Raw genomic sequence first — 20,114 nt, forward strand, 5'->3', positions numbered from 1 at the left:
CCTTCCAGACAAGACCTTAACCTGAGGCCCTGACTGTCTCTCAATTTGGATTACAAAATTCTCTGGCCCCCCCGTGTCGAGGATGAGCAGGGGATGTTCTCTCCAGCAGCCTGCTCCACATTTATCCCTCAACCGACATCATTTAAAAATAACAACAGGGTGTCTGGTCACTGTCACTTTGTTGTGTGTGGGATCTTGCCATGCACGGATTAGCTGCTGCTTTCCCTGCATCAAAACAGTGACTACAACTACTTCATTGGCTGTAAAGAATGTTCTGAGGTGGGGAAAGGTGCTATAGAAATGCGAACGTTTAACAGTTTTATACATTTCCCCTTGAATTCCCAACTCTGCCCCACACTGTACGTTGCTGCTGGTTGGTTTGCTTGTGGGTGGGTTAATTAGAAATAATACAACTCCAGTTTTACTGAGTGAGCTTTGTAGAAGCAGGCCATTCAGCCCAACTGCTCCATGCTGGTAGTTTACGCTCCATGTGAGGCTCTTCGTCCAACCCTATCACTATATCCTTTCTTCCGTGAGCCAGCTTCCCCTTGGATACATCAATGCCAATCATCTCAACCACTCCCTGTGGGAGCGGGTTCCACATCCTCCCCACTCTCTGGGTAGAGAGGGTTCTCCTGAATTCCCTGATTGGACTAATAACTGACAGCTCCTCGTTCTGGTCTTCCTCACAAGTGGAAACATCATCCACTGTTGGGTTGGACAGAGTAGATTCAGAAAGAATGTTCCCGATGGTGGGGGAGTCCAGAACTAGGGGTCATAGTTTGAGGATAAGGGGGTAAACCTTTTAGAACTGAGGTGAGGAGAAATTTCTTCACCCAGAAGGTGGTGAATGTGTGGAATTCACGACCACAGAAAGTAGTTGAGGCCCAAATGTTGTCTGATTTCAAGAAGAAATTAGCTATAGCTCTTGGGGCTAAAGGGATCAAGGGATATGGGAGGGGGAGGGGGGATCAGGATATTGAATTCGATGATCAGCCACGATCAAAATGAAGGGCCGAATGGCCTCCTCCTGCTTCTGGTTTCTATGTTTCTACCCCTGCATCTACCCTGTCAAACCGTTTCAGAACTTTGAAGACCCCAATCAGGTTGTCTCTTTAACCTCCACTTTTCCAGAGAGCTGTTCAATCTTTTCCGATGGTTAGAACCTCTCCTCTTCTCTTTGTCAACGATTTTTGTACCTCTGCCAGTGCCTTGATTGAGTTCTGAACGATTCTGTTCAGGATGTTGTCAATCCCTCTTTCAACTCTGCGATGAAAGAGTTGTTCAAACCTCTCTAACTTCATCAGCTTTTGCTATGGAAAATATTTTTAACCACTATAATATATATATATATCTATATATCTATATATATAATATATATATCATAGTAAACAGAAGCTTTTCTGTAATGATTTCAATGCTGGGTGCAGTGGGAATGGTTGGATGATTCATTTTACGGTTAATAATAAAACAATCAGACTTTTTGTATATCTTCAGATATGAAATAAATGACCTGTAAACGGAGGTGTGTTCTGTCTTTCCACTTCGGGATGGATGTTTTAAACATTGTAATGTTTTATTGCAGAATGCCAGCTGTGGGTCAGCCGGTTGTTTTCTCTGACCTTTGAGTCAGAGGCTGCGAGTTCAAATCCCACTCTCGGCTTGAGTAGAAGAATCCGGTCTGGAGGGAGCTGCTTTCTTTTGGACGTGTCGGTCCTCTCAGGGTGGGAGGGGATTTGAGAGATCCCAGAGTGTTATTCCAAACAAACACAAGTGTTAGGGACCGGCCAGAAACTGCAAGGTATTTTATGCACTTAGCCTAGACCCTGAGCTTTACATTTGATTTTGGCACGGGGTGAGCAGAAGGTGTTTCACTCCAGGTATGATTCCAGTGACCCACTGGGAAGCTTTTATCAAGCAAAGTTTATTTACGAACACAGTTAGAAAAAGAAAATATTAGCATACCTCTTACCGATTATAATACTTAAACATGACAAAGTATAATTCTTAACAGCTAGCTATTTCTGTTGTTCCAATTCAGCAGTGTCACCCAACTTGTACCCAACCCAGTATCACCCAGCAGTATCAGTCCAAAGATGTGCGGGTTAGGTGGATTGGCCATACTAAAATTGCCCCTTAGTGTCCTGAGATGCGTAGGTTAGAGGGATTAGCGGGTAAATATGTAGGGATAAGGGTGGGATTGTGGTCGGTGCAGACTCGATGGGCCAAATGGCCTCTTTCTGCACTGTAGGGTTTCTATGATTCTATGATTCACCCATAGACAGAAATCCCTTCTGTCAAACCAGTCAGCACACAAGTGTTGCTAGAATTCCAGGCTTTTGACTTCTGGACAGAGATCCAGACAGCAGTTTTCCGAGAAGGATATATCCCTGAAACAGCAAACTTCAGAGAAGTAAGCCAGGTCTCTGGCAACTCCCAGTCTCCAGCCTTCAGAGAGGGTAAAAGAGAGACACTGCTCTCTCTCAACTCAAAAGCAACACCTGAGCTTGAATATTCCAGCCTAACTTCACCCAGTCACATGACCATACCTGGCAATGATGAGACAGAGTACAGGAATGAGATAGAGAATCTGGTGAACTGGTGCGGCAACAATAATCTCTCCCTCAATGGCAACAAAATGAAGGAGATTGTCACTGACTTTAGGGAACGTAAAGGAGAACATCCCTCTATCCACATCAACGGGGAAGAAGCAGAAAGGGTCGAGAGCTTCACATTTTTAGGTGTAGAGATCACCAACACCCTGTCCTGGTCCCCCCATGCCGACACTATAGTTAAGAAAGCCCGCCAATGCCTCTACTTTCTCAGAAGACTAGGGAAATTTGGCATGTCAGCTACGACTCTCACCAACTTTTACAGATGCATCATAGAAAGCATTCTTTCTGGTTGTACCACAGCTTGGTATGGCTCCTGCTCTGACCAAGACTGCAAGGAACTACAAAGGGTCGTGAATGTAGCCCAATTCATCACGCAAACCAGCCTCCCATCCATTGATTCTGTCTACACTTCCCACTGCCTCGGCAAAGCAGCCAGCATAATTAAGGACCCCATGCACTCCGGACATTCTCTCTTCCAGCTTCTTTTCTCGGGAAAAAGATACAAGAGTCTGAGGTCAGGTACCAACCGACTCAAGAACAGCTTCTTCCCTGCTGCTGTCAGACTTTTGAATGGATTTACCTTGCATTAAGTTGATCTTTCTCTACACCCTAGCTATGACTGTAACACTACATTCTGCACACCCTCATTTCCTTCTCTATGAATGGTATGCTTTGTCTGCATAGCGCGCAAGAAACAATACTTTTCACTGTATGTTAATACATGTAACAATAATAAATCAAATCAAAATCAATCATCCCAATCAAGCCCCACTCTGCAAAATCCCAGGGGAACACCAAGAACAGCATTAGTTCAGATTGAGCAATTATGCTGCTGCAGCAACATACAGGATGTCGGTTATAGACAGAATGGCACCGAGCGCATCGAGCTGCTACAACAGACCCTGCACAGGAACATGGCTCAAATCCATTCCTTAAAAGTACAGTATCATCACACGAGGGAGTTCTCCCTGGTGCCCTGGCGATTATTTAGTCCTCAACCACCATCACCGATCATCTCATCAAGATCAGCTTGCTGTTTGTGGGATCTTGCTGTGCACAACGTGCCTGCTGCATTTCCTACATCACAACGGTGACCACACTGCAAAAGTAGCTGATTAGTCGTAAGGTGCTTTGGGAGGTTGCCAAAGGAAATATATAAATGTGACTTTGTTCTTTCTGATCAGCTGTCCCCGGCTATAATGCAATGGGAGTGATTTATTAATCCATCAAAACTCACGGTGTTGGAGTATCCCACCTCGAGGGCAGGGACTCATGATGAATATTTTTGAACTGGGCTCCAACGCGACAACGGGGAGGCTGATTTACACTCAACAGATGCTGCATGAATTTCCCAGTCTTAGGGAAACACTTCAGTGAAAGGGAGTTGACACATTCATCCACAAGACAAATAGACCCAAACACCTTCAGCTGCTTCATCACTGACCTTCCTCCCATTGTAAGGTCAGAAGTGGGAATGTACAGTCATCAATAAACAAGTTCAGTATCATTTGAGACTCCTTCGATTCTGAAGCAATCCATGTCCATATGTAGCAGGGTAGGAAGTCTCACAGCACCAGGTTAAAGCCCAACAGGTTTATTTGGAATCACGAGCTTTTGGAGGGCTGCTCCTTGCTCAGTGGACTCCACTCACCTGATGTAGGAGTAGTGCTCCAAAAGCTCGTGATTCCAAATAAACCTGTTAGATTTTAACCTGGTGTTGTGAGACTTCTTACTGCGCCCACCCCAGTTCAACAACGGCATCTCCACATCATATGCAGCAGGACCTGGGTAATATTCAGGCTCGGGCTAATAAGTGGCAAGTATCATTCATGCCACAAAAGTGCCAGACAAAGACTACCTTGCAACAAGAGACAACCATTCGTTGATTCATTCCTCAGCAAAGCCTTGACCAATGAGTCAAGCCACTGGTTTAAATTCCAAACAATGCTTGGCAGTTCACTGGCAGTCACCATCAACTGGTGCATTCTCAATGGCAACACATCTATCAATCAGAGTCCACTCACCAATCAATCAGCAGCTCTCTTCTCGTACAGTATAAATGTGACGTTTCCCTGGCATTAGTATTCTCACGAACTTTCCTGATGAGTGCAAGATAAAAAAACTTCAACAAAAAGAGTCTCTTTTTTCAGCAATCCCCATTTGTAGGTGTATAAATGCCCATTACCTGTTTAACAATGTAATTCCCATTAAACCTTAATAATGTAATTTATAAGACATTAACAGATTCCCTTCTTTTCCTTTAAAATTAAAACTTTTGACAACTTAAGAATAAACTAATTGAACAGAAACAAAATGATATGTATTTTCCATCTTCCATGTCTCATGTTATAACATTCAATAGATCCCACATTCTCCCTCTTTAAACATTTTGTCTTCTTACTGTATATAATTATAAAGCAATAAAAGGGAATATCCATTTTCCATATCCTCATTATAACATGAGGCATTCCTCTTCCAATATATCGAATCGTTTTAATTTGATTTGATTTATTATTGTCGCATGTATTAGTATACAGTGAAAAGTATTGTTTCTCGTGCTAGACAGACAAAGCATACCGTTCATAGAGAAGGAGAGAGTGCAGAATGTAGTGTTACAGTCAAAGCTAGGGTGTAGAGAAAGATCAACTTAATGCAAGGTAGGTCCATTCTCTCTGTCTACACTTCCCGCTGCCTCGGCAAAGCAGCCAGCATAATTAAGGACCTCACGCACCCCACACATTCTCTCTTCCACCTTCTTCCTTCGGGAAAAAGATACAAAAGTCTGAGGTCATGTACCAACCGACTCAAGAACAGCTTCTTCCCTGCTGCTGTCAGACTTTTGAATGGACCTACCTTGCATTAAGTTGATCTTTCTCTACACCCTAGCTATGACTGTAACACTACATTCTGCACTCTCTCGTTTCCTTCTCGATGAACGGTATGTTTTGTGTGTATAGCGCGCAAGAAACAATACTTTTCACTGTAAATGCATGTGACAATAAATCAAATCAAATCATTCAAAAGTCTGACGGCAGCAGGGAAGAAGCAGTTCTTGAGTCAGCTGGTACGTAACCTCAGACTTTTATATCTTTTTCCTGATGGAAGAAGGTGCAAGAGAGAATGTCCAGGGTGCGTGGGGTCCTTAATTATGCTGGCTGCTTTTCGAGGCAGTGGTAAGTGTTGACGGAGTCAATGGATGGGAGGCTGGTTTGCGTGATGGACTGGGCTTCGTTCATGGCCTTTTGTAATTTCTTGTGGTCTTGGGTAGCGCAGAGGCCATAACAAGCTGTGATACAACCAGAAAGAACACTTGCTATGGTGCATCTTAAAAAGTAGGTGAGAGTTGTAGTGGTCATGCCAAATTTCCTTAGCCTCCTGAGAAAGTAGAGGCGTTGGTGGGCTTTCTTGCCTTAGGTGGAGCCATTTCTGGAGCTGTTGTTGACTCATTTGAGAGAGACTGATCACTGTGATGGAGTCAATAACTCCATTCTCATTGGATCATGAGCTGAGCAGGATGGTAGAAGGTGAACAAGATGGGTTTTGGTTCTGTTTGCCTCAAGTAATTCCGATGTTCCTATTTATCCTTTTCCACAGGATCCTGTGGATTTTCTCTCCGGCTTCAGGTATTTGTCAAGGTGATTGGGATATGGAAGTGGGAGGGGCGGATAAACTGGGAACAGAGGAGAAGAAAGGGGTATAGGGGAGTGAGGGGGAAGGTGCAGCAAGTGGGCAGAGAGGGTGCCCATGGCAAGGGGGATCCGATGACATCTTGTGACACATGGCGTGCTGCTGTCCTTCCGAAACCACGATGGAACATGAAGGAGCTCCGGAACCGCACACTCTTCAGCTTCATGGAGATTCACAGAGGAAATTCTGTGGAACTGCAGAGTCTGCAGTTTCTCAAGTTCTGTCAATAGGATGTCCCCTTGCTGGGAGATTTAGAGTCGGATGCTGAGGACAGGCACTCCACCAAATTCATCTTGTCGTGTTGTAATGAGTATTATACATCCCGCCACAGCAAAACAAATCTGGAATTAAGAATCTACTGATCATGAAACCATTGTTGATTGTTGGAAAAACCCATCTGGCTCACTAATGTCCTTTAGGGAAGGAAATCTGCTGTCCTTACCCGGTCTGGCCTATGTGTGTTCCAGAGCCACAGCAATGTGGTTGAATCTCAACTGCCCTCCTAGGGCAACTAGGGATGGGCAATAACTGCTGGCCAGCCAGCAACGCCCATGTCCCATGAATGAATAAAAGACATTTAATTGTTTGCAATGTTTCAACCAGTTGCGTGTGTGTAAATGTATGAGTGCATTTGAGTGTGTGTGTCTGCGTGAGTGTGTGTGTGTGAGAGCATGTGGATATGTTTTAAAAGTTTATTTATTAGTGTCACAAGCAGGCTTACATTAACACTGCAATGAAGTTACTGTGAAAATCCCCAAGTCGCCACACTCCGGCACCTGTTCGGGTACACTGAGAGAGAATTTAGCACGGCCAATGCACCTAAATAGCACATCTTTTGGACTGTGGGAGGAAACCGGAGCACCCGGAGAAAACCCACGCAGACACGGGGAGAAGGTGCAGACTCTGCACAGACAGTGACCCAAGCTGGGAATCGAACCCAGGTCCCTGGTGCTGGGAGGCAGCAGTGCTAACCGCTGTACTACCGTGCCGTCCAGTGTGTGCGTGTGTGTGAATCAAACAAGTTGTGCTGTTTGTGCCCGTGTGCCAGCAGTTGGCGAGACATTGCCTCCCTCTGAGTGTTGTGGTGTCTGCTTTGTGGAATAAATAATTGAGTCAGACACTGCAGTTTCAGCAGAAACAGTGCCAGGAGATCCCAGCGGCTGGAGCACAACCAATCAAAAGGGGAGTCAGATTCTGGGGAGATTCCAATTCTGCGTGTCAAATGTGCCTATCACTCATTCCCATTGTCCAACCTTGGGAATTGCACGTCTGTCTCATGCAGCCCTGCACACACACACGCACCGACTGCATATATACACAGACTGCACACATACACAGACTGCACATATACACAGACTGCTGTAAACACTCTGCCCAACTTTCCTTCTCCTGACATGCTCCTGCCAATTTCCCGTGGCTGCCATTGTTCCTGAACTGCTGTGCCTCAGTGGGTTGTGGGTTCATGCCCCCACTCCAGAAACTCGAGCACAAATTTGAGGCCAACAGACCCAGGTCTGAGAGGGTGCAGCACTGTCAGAGACGCTGTCTTTCAGTTGAGGCATTAAAGAGGTACCATGGCCACTATTCTGGCCAATATTTGTTCATCAACCAGGGTCACTGAAATGGATTATTGAAGCATTATTTCATTGCTGTTTGAGAGAGCTTGCCGTGTACAAATTGACTGCTGAGTATCCTACATTACAACAGTAATTCAAAATGTACTTCATTAGATTGACTTTAACATCATAGAAAATAGGAGCAGGGGAGGCGATTTGGCCCTTCGAGCCTGCTCTGCCATTCATTATGATCATGGCTGATCATCCAACTCAAGAGCCTGATCCTGTCTTCCCCACCATATCCTTTGATTCCCTTTGCCTCAAGTGCTATATCTAATTACTTCTTGAAAACATCCAATGATTTGTCCTTAACTGTTTTCTGTGGTGGCGAATTCCGCCGGCTGACCAGTCTCTGGGTGAAGAAATGTCTCCTTATCTCCGTCCTAAATGGTCTAACCTGTATCCCCAGACCGTGATCCTTGGTTCTGGACACCCCCCACCATCGGGGACAGCCTTCTTGCATCTACCCTGTCTAGTCCCGTTAGAATTTTATAAGTTTCTATGAGGTCCCCCCCTCATTCTTCTAAACGCCAGTGAATATAATCCGAACGACTCAATCTCTCCTCGTACGTCAGTCCTGCCATCCCAGGGATCAGTTTGGCAAAGGTAAAATACTGCGAATGTTCTGACGAAGGGTCATCTAGACTCGAAACGTTGGCTCTATTCTCTCCCGATGTGGAGATGCCGGCGTTGGACTGGGGTAAACACAGTAAGAGTTTTAACAACACCAGGTTAAAGTCCAACAGGTTTATTTGGTAGCAAATGCCAAAATGGCATTTGCTACCAAATAAACCCTGTTGGACTTTAACTTGGTGTTGTTAAAATTCTTACTCTATTCTCTCCCCACATTTGCTGTCAGACCTGCTGAGATTTTCCAACATTTTCTGTTTCAGTCTGGTAAACCTCTGCGCTCCGTCTTGAGCAAGAACATCCTTCCTCAGATAAATAGACCAAAACTGTACACAATACTCCAGGTGTGGTCTCACCAAGGCCCTGTATAACAGATTATGCTATAGACACGCAAATCCTTTCTTTCTAGACTATTCCTTTGTTGACTGCATAGTGCTCCTGTGAAAGGCGCTATATAAATGCAAGTTCCTTCATTCCCCAGCACAGCTGCCGCCTGCAGCACAGCCCTCCACGCCGCTAGATGGCAGTGCAGGCCGGGCACTGGCCCCGCCCCCCTCTCAGGCAGAACTGTCACCCCCGCGCCACGTGACCCCGGGCAGGTTGTGACGTACTTGGCGGCGCCGGAAGTGGTGACGCGCGGCATCGCGGCGGCGGATCAGCGACGCAATGGGAGAGAATCAGAGCCCCGCTCCCGAGAGGGAGATGAAGGTGAGAGAGAGGGGGGTAATGGAGGGGGAGAGGGGGGTAATGGAGGGGGAGAGGGGGGTAATGGAGGGGGAGAGGGGGGTAATGGAGGGGGAGAGGGGGGTAATGGAGGGGGAGAGGGGGGTAATGGAGGGGGAGAGGGGGGTAATGGAGGGGGAGAGGGGGGTAATGGAGGGGGAGTCGGGGTATTGGAGGAAAGGGGGTAATGGAGGAGTGGAAGGAGTGGGGTTATAATGAGTAAGAGGGGGTAATGGGGGAGAGGGTGTTAATGGAGGGGGAGAAAGGGAGTGGAGGGGGGGGGAAGAGCGGGGTTACGAGAGACCTTGAGGAGTTTGGGGAGAATGAAAGGTGGTTAGCACTGCTTCCTCACAGTGCCAGGGACCCGGGTTCGATTCCAGCCTCAGGTCACTGTCTGTGTGGAGTCTGTACGTTCTCCCCGTGTCTGCATGGGTTTCCTCCAGTTTCCTCCCGTTTCCTCCCACAGTCCAAAGATGTGCGGGTTATGTGGATTGGCCGTGCTAAATTGCCCCTTAGTGTTGGGAACAAGCAGGGTAAATGTGTGGGGGTTATTGTGTTAGGGCCTGGGTGGGATTGTGGTCGGTGCGGCCTCGATGGGCCGATTGGCCTCCTGCACTGTCAAGATTCCATGAAAGAAACCCCAGTTTGTCTTGCTTCTGCGTAACTGAAGTTCCTCATCACTGGTACCCATTCTCGTAAATATCTTCAGTACTCTCTCTAATACCTTCTCATCCTTTGTGAAGGACCATGCCCAGAACTGGCACAATATAAGGGCAGTATTGTGGCACAGTGGTTAGCACTGCTGCCTCACAGCGCCAAGGACCCAGGTTCGATTCCCGGTTGGGTCACTGTGCGGAGTCTGCACCTTCTCCCCGTGTCTGTGTGGGTTTCCTCTGGATCCTCCGGTTTCCTCCCACAGTCGGAAAGACGTGCTGGTTAAGGTGCATTGGCCGTGCTAAATTCTCCCTCAGTGTACCCAAACAGGTGCCGGAGTGTGGCGACTGGAGGATTTTCGCAGTAACTTCATTGCAGTGTTAATGTAAGCCTACTTGTGACACTAATAAATAAAACAATATTTTTTAAAATAAGAGCATCATTCAAATTAAGAGCTGCAAAATCTCAGCAACTAATTTCCATGAGTTCTCAACAATCCAGTATTCTGGAGCCTGAGTTTGACTATGTGTTTAATGTTAATTTTAATGTAGTTTTGGTTTCACTGGCTCCTGGCCCCAGTAGTGGTGGTGGAGTTCACTTGGGGAGTCTGAGTTGCTGTGACAACATTGACTTTTACATGTTGTCACCTGGAGCTATGGAGAGTGATGCTAGAGGCTCTCGGATTTTTCCCATCACATCACTGACCAGGAATCTCTCACTCCTATAACCTGCCATTGCTGTGTGTTGGAAGGATTTGCCGATTGACCATCTGTTTGGCCACGTTATGAACGCACTGTCCTTGGCTCTCAGAGTACCGGGGTGGGCCTGGCCAGGGAATTTCTGAGGCACCACCGCACCACAAGACCTCCTTGTGGCCCCAGACATGCCTCAAATGGAGATACAAGATGTGAATCCAAGATGTCAGCTGCTTTGTGCTAAACTATGCCTTCATTTTAATCCTTCACTTCCACATAATGACACAGATTGACATTCGAAGGCATAAAGTCATTGAGGCTTTGGGATTTTGACTCTGATTTCTTGTGTGGACTCTTCTCATGAAGCTTTCTTTGGTGTTTAGTCTGCGGGTAGGATCATTCGCTTCGCCAGGGAAGCCTGGGAACTAACGGGGAGCGGCAAGAACACTGATCCAGAACTCCTCGCCCTCAATAGCAGAGTTCTGTGCCCCTGTTAGATCAAGATCATCACTCACATGTATGCACATGTGAGTAGCGTGCAGTCACGCACAGAGTTGATACCCAGTTGAATAGTACCGAGCGTATCATTACTGGAAACTCCACTTCACCGGAAACCAAAGATGAACAGGGATATCCACTGCTTGCTGAAGTCCAGGTCTGAGACATTCAAGTCAGGCGATATTGACCTATGCAAGAAAGCCAGATACGATGTAAGGAGATCCATCAAAGATGCCAAAAGACATCACCCGACCAAGCTGGAGTCCCAGGCTAGCCACACCGACCCCCGCCGACATAACAGGCTACAAGATGAAGACATGTAAAATCGCCGGCTCCAACGCACCCCTCCCTGATGAACTCAATGCATTCTACGCCCGTTTTGAGCAAGAGGTCAGCGAGAGCATGCCCTCCACCCTGGAAGCCCTGGATGAACCTGTCACCAGGTTCACCATTGCAGATGTCAGAGCAGCTTTCTCGAAGGTCAGCCCACGGAAAGTGACTGGCCCGGATGGGGTACCCCGGAAGAGCACTCAGATCCTGCACAGCTCAGCTGGCAGAGTTATTCACAGACATTTTCAACTTCTCTCTACAACAATCTGAGGTCCCGATCTGCTTCAAGAAGACGACTATCATCCCGGTACTGAAGAAAAACCAGGCAGCGTGCCTTAATGACTATCGGCAGGTGGCTCTGACATCCATCATTATGAAGTGCTTCGAAAGGTTAGTCATGGCACGAATCAATTCCAGCCTCCCGGACTACCTGGATCCACTACAGTTTGCCTATCGCTGCAACAGGTCCACAGCAGACGCCATTTCTCTGGTCCTGCACTCAACTCTGGAACACCTAGATAACAAGGACACCTGTGCCAGACTCCTATTTATTGACTACAGCTCAGCCTTCAACACTATTATTCCCACGAAACTCATCTCCAAACTCCATGGCCTGGGCCTCGGCTCCTCCCTCTGCGACTGGATCCTGAACTTCCTAACTCTTAGACCACAATCAGTAAAGATAGGCAACAACGCCCCTTCCACGATCATCCTCAACACCAGTGCCCCATAAGGCTGTGTTCTCAGCCCCCTACTATACTCCTTATACACCTATGACTGTGCGGCCAAATGCCCCTCCAATTCGATTTTCAAGTTTGCTGACGACAACAGTGCAGTGGGTCGGACCTCAAACAATGACGAGACAGAGTACAGGAATGAGATAGAGAATCTGGTGAACTGGTGCGGTAACAATAATCTCCCCCTCAATGTCAACAAAATGAAGGGGATTGTCATCGACTTCAGGAAGCGTAAAGGAGAACATGCCCCTGTCTACATCAATGGGCATGAAGTAGAAAGGGTCGAGAGCTTCAAGTTTTTAGGTGTCCGGATCACCAACAACCTGTCCTGGTTCCCTCCATGCCGACACTATAGTTAAGAAAGCCCACCAATGTCTCTCCTTTCTCAGAAGGCTAAGGAAATTTGGCATGTCAGCTACGACTCTCACCAACTTTTACAGATGCACCATAGAAAGCATTCTTTCTGGTTGTATCACAGCTTGGTATGGCTCCTGCTCTGCCCAAGACTGCAGGGAACTACAAAGGATTGTGAATGTAGCCCAGTCCATTACACAAACCAGCCTCCCATCCATTGACTCTGTCTACACTTCCCGCTGCTTTGGCAAAGCAGCCAGCATAATTAAGGACCCCATGCACCCCAGACATTCTCTCTTCCACCTTCTTCCTTCAGGAAAAAGATACGAAAGTCTGAGGTCACGTACCAACCGACTCAAGAACAGCTTCTTCCCTGCTGCTGTCAGACTTTTGAATGGACTTACCTCGCATTAAGTTGATGTTTCTCTACACCCTAGCTATGACTGTAACACTACATCCTGCACTCTCTCCTTTCCTTCTCTGTGAACGGTATGCTTTGTCTGTATAGTGTGCAAGAAACAATACTTTTCACTATGTTAATACATGTGATACTAATAAATCAAATCAAATCTGTCACTGCTTGGGGATCATTTATATAGATTGTAAACAGTCGCGGCCCGAGGGTTGACTCCTGTTGCACCCCACTGGTTACAGCTTGCCAGCCAGAGAAGGACCCATTTATCCTGAGCCGCTGCTTTCTGTCAGTCAGCCAATCCTCGATCCCAGCCAATACCCTACCCCCAGCCGCCTGGGATCTAACCTTCTGGATCAGTCTTTCATACGGCACCTTGCCAAATGCCTTCTGGAAGTCTCAATAAGAATGGTCCACCCTCAGCAGGCTCAGGACTGACCCTCCAACCCTGACCAACCTCCCCAGATAGGGCTGTAGTGCCAGTCCCTATGTACCTCTGCGGGAGAAAACACTCTGCGCCACATCATAGAAGAGTGTCCAATCCACAGACCCAGCAGAGGCCTATCCGCACAGCAGGACCTGAGGAAACTGCTTGGCTTACGGACTTTGAATTCGCTCAATAAATTAAATCGCGGCCTGGGGCCCTGCTTGGGTGCTGCTGTCCAGCAATGTGAAGCTCAGGTTTATATTCCTAAACTGGACGGAACAGGAAACGGTCAGTTTTATACATTCTGGTTAAACTGAGGTCCTGCCTGCCTTCGCAGGGGGTCAAGGAAGATCCCCTTGCACAATTTGAGAAGAGTAGGAGAGTTCACCCTGGTGTCCTGATTATACTTAACTGCAAAGCTCTTACCACCAATCTCCCATCTCTAACATAAGCTCCTGAATCCTGCTGCCTCTTCCGCAAGGAATAGTAGCAGGAGTGGCCATCAGACCCTTCAAGCCGGCCCCACCATTCAATACCATCATGGCTGATCTACGCCAGCCTCAACTCCTTTTCTGTGCCATTTCCCCATAGCCCTCTATTCATCGATCTATCAAATATTTATCCACCTCCACTTTAAATACTTCTAATGATCCAGCCTCCACCATGCTTTGGGAAAGAGAATTCTGGAGATTCACCAACCTCTGTCAGAATAAATTTCTATGCACCTCAGTTTTAAACAACTGACCCTTTATCTTGTAGTTATGTCCCCTTGTTCGAGACTCTCCCACGAGTGAAAACTTCTCACCATCTACTCTGTCAAACCTCCCTCAGGATCTTATATGCTTGAATAAGGTCACCCCGCAGTCTTCTCAACTCCAAGGAATACAGACCCCGACTATTTAATCACTCTTGATAGGGCAGCCCCCTCATCCCAGGAGCTAGCCTGGTGAATCCCCTTGGACTGTCTCCAATGTTACTACATGCTTTTTTAGGTAAGGGGACCAAAACTGTACGCGGTATTCCAGGTGAGGCCTCACCAACACCCTGTACAATTGCAACAAAACCTCCCTATTTCTAAACTCCAACCCCTTTGCAATAAAGGCCCAAAATGCTGTTTGCCGCCTTAACTACGTGTTGGACCTGCCCCCTAGCTTTTTGTGATTCATGCACTATATCATCCAGATCCCTCTGCACTTCACCTCACCTGCAGTGTCTCTCTCCATTTAGATAATCTGCCTTTTGATTCCTCCTACCAAAGTTCATGACCTCACACTTCCCCACATTAAACTCCAATTGCCAGGTTTTCACCCAATCTCTGTGTATCCCATTGCAGAATCACAGTATCCTCCTCATAGCCTGGTTTGTTGTCCACTCTACAACTTCTTGCTCTGTCATCGGGGGCAGCAGCATCCCTGAAATTCTCTTTGTAATCCCTGGTCAAAGATCCTCACCACCTTCTAGCCCTCTGTCAAAGTCTTTAACAGTTACTGCCAGCCATCATCCCCATATCATTTCCCAGCTCACCATCCTGTTGTGTACCCTTGCCCCGCACCCTGGTGTTCGGTTCAGGAAGTGCAGGTTCTACTGCAAGTGTGTTATGGGACAGCACAGAAGGAGGCTGTTCAGTCCATTGTGTCTTTGGAAGGGTGGCACGGTGACACAGTAGTTAGCGCTGCTGCCTCAGCGCCAGGGACTCTGGTTCAATTCCGGCCTCCGGTCACTCTGTGTGGAGTCTGCACGTTCTCCCCGTGTCTGTGTGGGTTTCCTCCGGGTGCTCCGGTTTCCTCCCACAGTCCAAAGATCATGGAATCCCTACAGTGCAGAAGGAGGCCAGTTGGCCCATCGAGTCTGCACCGACCACAGTCCCACCCAGGCCCTATTCCTGTAACCCCACTTATTTACCCCGCTAAACCCCCTGACACTAGGGTCAATTTAGCATGGCCAATCCACCTAACCCGCACATCTTTGGCAGATATGTAGGTTAGGAAGATTGGCCATGCTAAATTGCCCCTTCGCGTCAAGGGGATTTTTAGGGTAAATACATGGGGTTACGGATATAAGGCCTGGGTGGGATTGTTGTCAGTGCAGACTCGATGAGCCAAATGGCGGCCTCCTGTTCTGTAGGGATTCTATCCAATCAACAGATCCCTTCCCTTACCTTGCAAGTTATTCCCCCTTCAAGTATCAGGGAATCATATCCCAACAGTGCAGAAGGAGGCCATTTGGCCCATCGAGCCTGCACTGACCACAATCCCACCCGGGCCCTATTCCTGTAACCCCACACATTTACCCCGCTAATCCCCCTGACACTTTAGCATAGCCAATCCACCTAACCCGCATATCTTTGGAGTGTGGGAGGAAATCCACGCAGACACGGGGAGAATGTGCAAACTCTGCACAGACAGTGACCCGAGGCTGGAATTGAACCTGAGTCCCTGGCGCTGTGAGGCAGCAGTGCTGACCACTGTGCCATCCAAGTACAAACCCAACTCCCCTCTTCGTGTTTATCTTTTGTGGTTGGCGAGGTGACACCGTTAGTTAGTTTTCCGTCATTTTGTTACAGAGCTGCAGTTTGTTCATTGTTGCTGACCCTGGTTTTTGAAAGCTGCTTTGTTTAATTTGCCTCGGCAGAACTTCCACTTCCGTCAGATGAAGAAAATCCGGATCTTTCAGTCTCCGGATGAGTTGCCGAAGGACAGGGTGAATCTCCTGGTTACGTCCAATATTTATGGGCTGATCTTTATGGGATGGAAGGGTGGCCTGAAGATCATCAACAGTCAATATGTTACCATCGTTGACAAGAACGAGGGAAACATCAACACAATCAGTAAGTATATCTCGCATCCTGTTCACTTGAGGCACGGTGGCACAGTGGGTTAGCGCTGCTGCCTCACAGCGCCAGGGACCCGGGTTCGATTCCCAGCTTGGGTCACTCTGCAGAGTCTGCATGTTCTCCCCCCGTCTGCGTGGGTATCCTCCGGGTGCTCCGGTTTCCTCCCACAGTCCGAAAGACACCCTGGTTAGGTGCATTGGCCATGCTAAATTCTCCCTCAGTGTTCCCCAAACAGGCGCCGGAGTGTGGCGACTAGGGGATTTTCACAGTAACTTCATTGTCGTGTTAATGTAAGCCGACTTGTGACACTAATAAATAAACTTAAAACCTGTGGTTATGATTGAGTCAAAGTCAACTTCTACACCACTTGAACCAACAGCATCTGCAGAAGCTGTGTGTGTGTGTTATGACTGTATGTAATTGTGTTATGACTATGTAATTGCGTGTGATATGACTCTGTAATTGTGTGATATGACTATGTAATGTGTGTGTGATATGATTGTGGTGTGTGCATGTGATATGCTTGTGTGTGCATGTGATATGCTTGTGTGTGCATGTGATATGCTTGTGTGTGCGTGTGATATGTTTGTGTGTGCGTGTGATATGCTTGTGTGTGCGTGTGATATGCTTGTGTGTGCGTGTGATATGCTTGTGTGTGCGTGTGATATGCTTGTGTGTGTGTGATATGCTTGTGTGTGTGTGATATGCTTGTGTGTGTGTGATATGCTGGTTGTGTGTGTGTGATATGCTGGTTGTGTGTGTGTGATATGCTGGTTGTGTGTGTGTGATATGCTTGTGTGTGTGTGATATGCTTGTGGTGTGTGTGTGTGATATGCTTGTGGTGTGTGTGTGTGATATGCTTGTGGTGTGTGTGTGTGATATGCTTGTGGTGTGTGTGTGTGATATGCTTGTGGTGTGTGTGTGTGATATGCTTGTGGTGTGTGTGTGTGATATGCTTGTGTGTGTGTGTGTGATATGCTTGTGGTGTGTGTGTGTGATATGCTTGTGGTGTGTGTGTGTGTGATATGCTTGTGGTGTGTGTGTGTGTGATATGCCTGTGTAGTGTGTGTGTGATATGCCTGTGTAGTGTGTGTGTGATATGCCTGTGTAGTGTGTGTGTGTTATGCCTGTGTAGTGTGTGTGTGTTATGCCTGTGTAGTGTGTGTGTGTTATGCCTGTGTAGTGTGTGTGTGATATGCCTGTGTAGTGTGTGTGTGATATGCCTGTGTAGTGTGTGTGTGATATGCCTGTGTAGTGTGTGTGATATGCCTGTGTAGTGTGTGTGTTATGCCTGTGTAGTGTGTGTGTGATATGCCTGTGTAGTGTGTGTGTGATATGCCTGTGTAGTGTGTGTGTGATATGCCTGTGTAGTGTGTGTGTGATATGCCTGTGTAGTGTGTGTGTGATATGCCTGTGTAGTGTGTGTGTGATATGCCTGTGTAGTGTGTGTGTGATATGCCTGTGTAGTGTGTGTGTGATATGCCTGTGTAGTGTGTGTGTGTTATGCCTGTGTAGTGTGTGTGTGTTATGCCTGTGTAGTGTGCGTGTGCGCGATATGTGCGTGTGCGGTGCGTGTGCGCGATATGCCTGTGCGGTGCGTGTGCGCGATATGCCTGTGCGGTGCGTGTGCGATGTGCGTGTGCGTGATATGCCTGTGCGGTGCGTGTGCGATGTGCGTGTGTGCGATATGACTATGTAATGATACTTGGTCAAATAATTATTGTTCATAATGGGTAAGAGTTCCAGTTAATGTTGTTGTACAGCTGGAGTGAAGGGATGTTGTGAATTATAAACCAAAGCATCCCTGCCGAGTGTGTCACATGATTTCATGGTGACATCATCAGGCATTTGGGACAATTTCTCTCTCTTCCATCCTGGAAGCAGCACCTATCCAATAAGGTTCCACAAACTGGTTAAGTTAGCCACTGTGTGGAAACCTTTTCATTCTTTTATCTTTGCTGTTAAAGTGAGTTTAGTGTAAATGGATGATCCGGATTTGAAACGTTGGCTCTAATCTGCCTCCACGGCAGCTGTCAGACCTGCTGAGTTTCTCCAGCATTTTCTGTTTCACATTCCAGCATCCACTGTATTTTGCCTTTATCTTGAGTTGAGGAGTTTGAGGGCAGATTAGATTGGGTGTTTAAGATGATAAAATAATGCAGAGAGATGTCCTCGGGTTATGGAATAAACCAGAACGATGAGCTTGACTTTAAAATGAGAGCTCGGCCAACTTTTAGGTCAATCGATAGTCAGCGACATTGCTGATTCATATGAAGGGTTAATCCTGACCCTAACCCTAACCCAACACTAACCTTTACTCTACCATATCCCTTGCCCAACCCTAACACCATCCCTAACCCAACTCTAACCATTGCCCATCCCTAACTCAACCCTAACCCAACGCTAACCTTTACCCTACCATATCCCTTACCCAACCCTAATCTTTGCCCATCCCTAACCCAATGCTAACCATTATCCTACCATATCCCTTACCCAACCCTAACCGTTGCCCACCCCTAACCCTTACCCAACCCTAACCCAACGCTAACCTTTACCCTACCATATCCCTTACCCATCCCTAACCATTGCCCATCCCTAACCCAACGCTAACCTTTACCCTACCATATCCCTTACCTATCCTTTACCCATCTCTAACCCTTAACCAACCCAACCCTTCCCCATCCCTTACCCAAACCCAACTCAAACTCTGACCTAACCCCTCACTGTTAAGGATGGCAGCTTTGCTCCCTGAAAGGTCATTAGTTAATCAGATGGATTTTTACAACAGACTGGTAGTTTGTAAAAGTAAAGTTTATTTATTAGTCACAAGTAGGCTTACATTAACACTGCAATGAAGGTGCTGTGAAATTCCCCTAGTCGCCACAGTCCAGCGCCTTTTCGGGTTAATGCACCCTAACCAGCACGTCTTTGGACTGTGGGAGGAAACCGGAGCACCCAGAGGAAACCCATGCAGACATGGGGAGAACGTGCAAACTCCACACTGACAGTGACCCAAGCCAGGAATCGAATCTGGGTCCCTGGCTCTGAGAGGCAGCAGTGCTAAACACTGTGCCACCCGTGATGATTGTTGATACATTTCATTCCAGGTTTAGTTAGTTAATTGAATTTAATTTCCATCCCCACCCAGGCTGTCTGAATGGGATTAGATCTTGTGTCTCTAGAGCATTAGTTGGAGTCTCTGGGTCATCCATTCTGTAAAATAGCACGTGTCCACATTGCTGCAGTGCCCCTAAATGCTGTCTCCTGGTCAGTGTATCTATCTAAACCTGGTTCTCTTTCTCCTGATGCAGTCGAAGATGCCCCTATCATGTCGGTTTTTATGAAGCTCCCAGTGCACCACATTGCCCTGAGCAGTGATGATTTAACCCTGTCTGTTGCCATGTCATCGGAGGAGTATGGGCTGGTCATCGCCTTCTTTGATGTCCGAACGTTTTTGAACAAGGTGAGTGAGCGCTGATTTTCCTCTGTGTGGTTTAGTTTCGCTGCTGTGGTCAACTTCTGTGTTTGAAACACTTGCTCTCAGTTCGTGTGAAGTTCAGTTCCGAACACGTCAAAGGGATGGTTCCTGGCCCAGTAATATCACCGAATCATACAGCACAGGAGGTGGCTGTTTGATTCATCCTTCCCGTACTGGCATTTTGAAAGGGCACTTTCCAGACCCGCGGCCTCTACCAGCTTAAAGGACAGGGGCGGCACGGTAGCACAGTGGTTAGCACTGCTGCTTCACAGCTCTAGGGTCCCAGGTTCGATTCCCGGCTCGGGACACTGTCTGTGTGGAGTTTGCACATTCTCCTCGTGTCTGCGTGGGTTTCCTCCGGGTGCTCCGGTTTCCTCCCACAGTCCAAAGATGTGTGGGTTAGGTTGATTGGCCAGGTTAAAAAT

General features: G+C 47.3%; 1 protein-coding gene across 3 annotated transcripts in view; it reads left to right on the forward strand.

The window, feature by feature from the left end:
* Window positions 1-9,164: 9,164 nt before the first annotated feature.
* nup214 (nucleoporin 214) overlaps window positions 9,165-20,114 on the forward strand; it is a 211,644-nt gene continuing 200,694 nt past the window's right edge. For all 3 annotated transcript variants that reach the window (XM_078226236.1, XM_078226235.1, XM_078226237.1), the window contains exons 1-3: window positions 9,165-9,256; window positions 16,010-16,205; window positions 19,523-19,674. In XM_078226236.1, coding sequence (XP_078082362.1) covers window positions 9,215-9,256; window positions 16,010-16,205; window positions 19,523-19,674 — 390 coding nt within the window. In that variant the 5' untranslated portion in view covers window positions 9,165-9,214. The remainder of the gene's footprint in view (window positions 9,257-16,009; window positions 16,206-19,522; window positions 19,675-20,114) is intronic.

The sequence above is a fragment of the Mustelus asterias genome, chromosome 13, assembly GCF_964213995.1.
Source record: "Mustelus asterias chromosome 13, sMusAst1.hap1.1, whole genome shotgun sequence".
Taxonomy (NCBI): domain Eukaryota; kingdom Metazoa; phylum Chordata; class Chondrichthyes; order Carcharhiniformes; family Triakidae; genus Mustelus; species Mustelus asterias.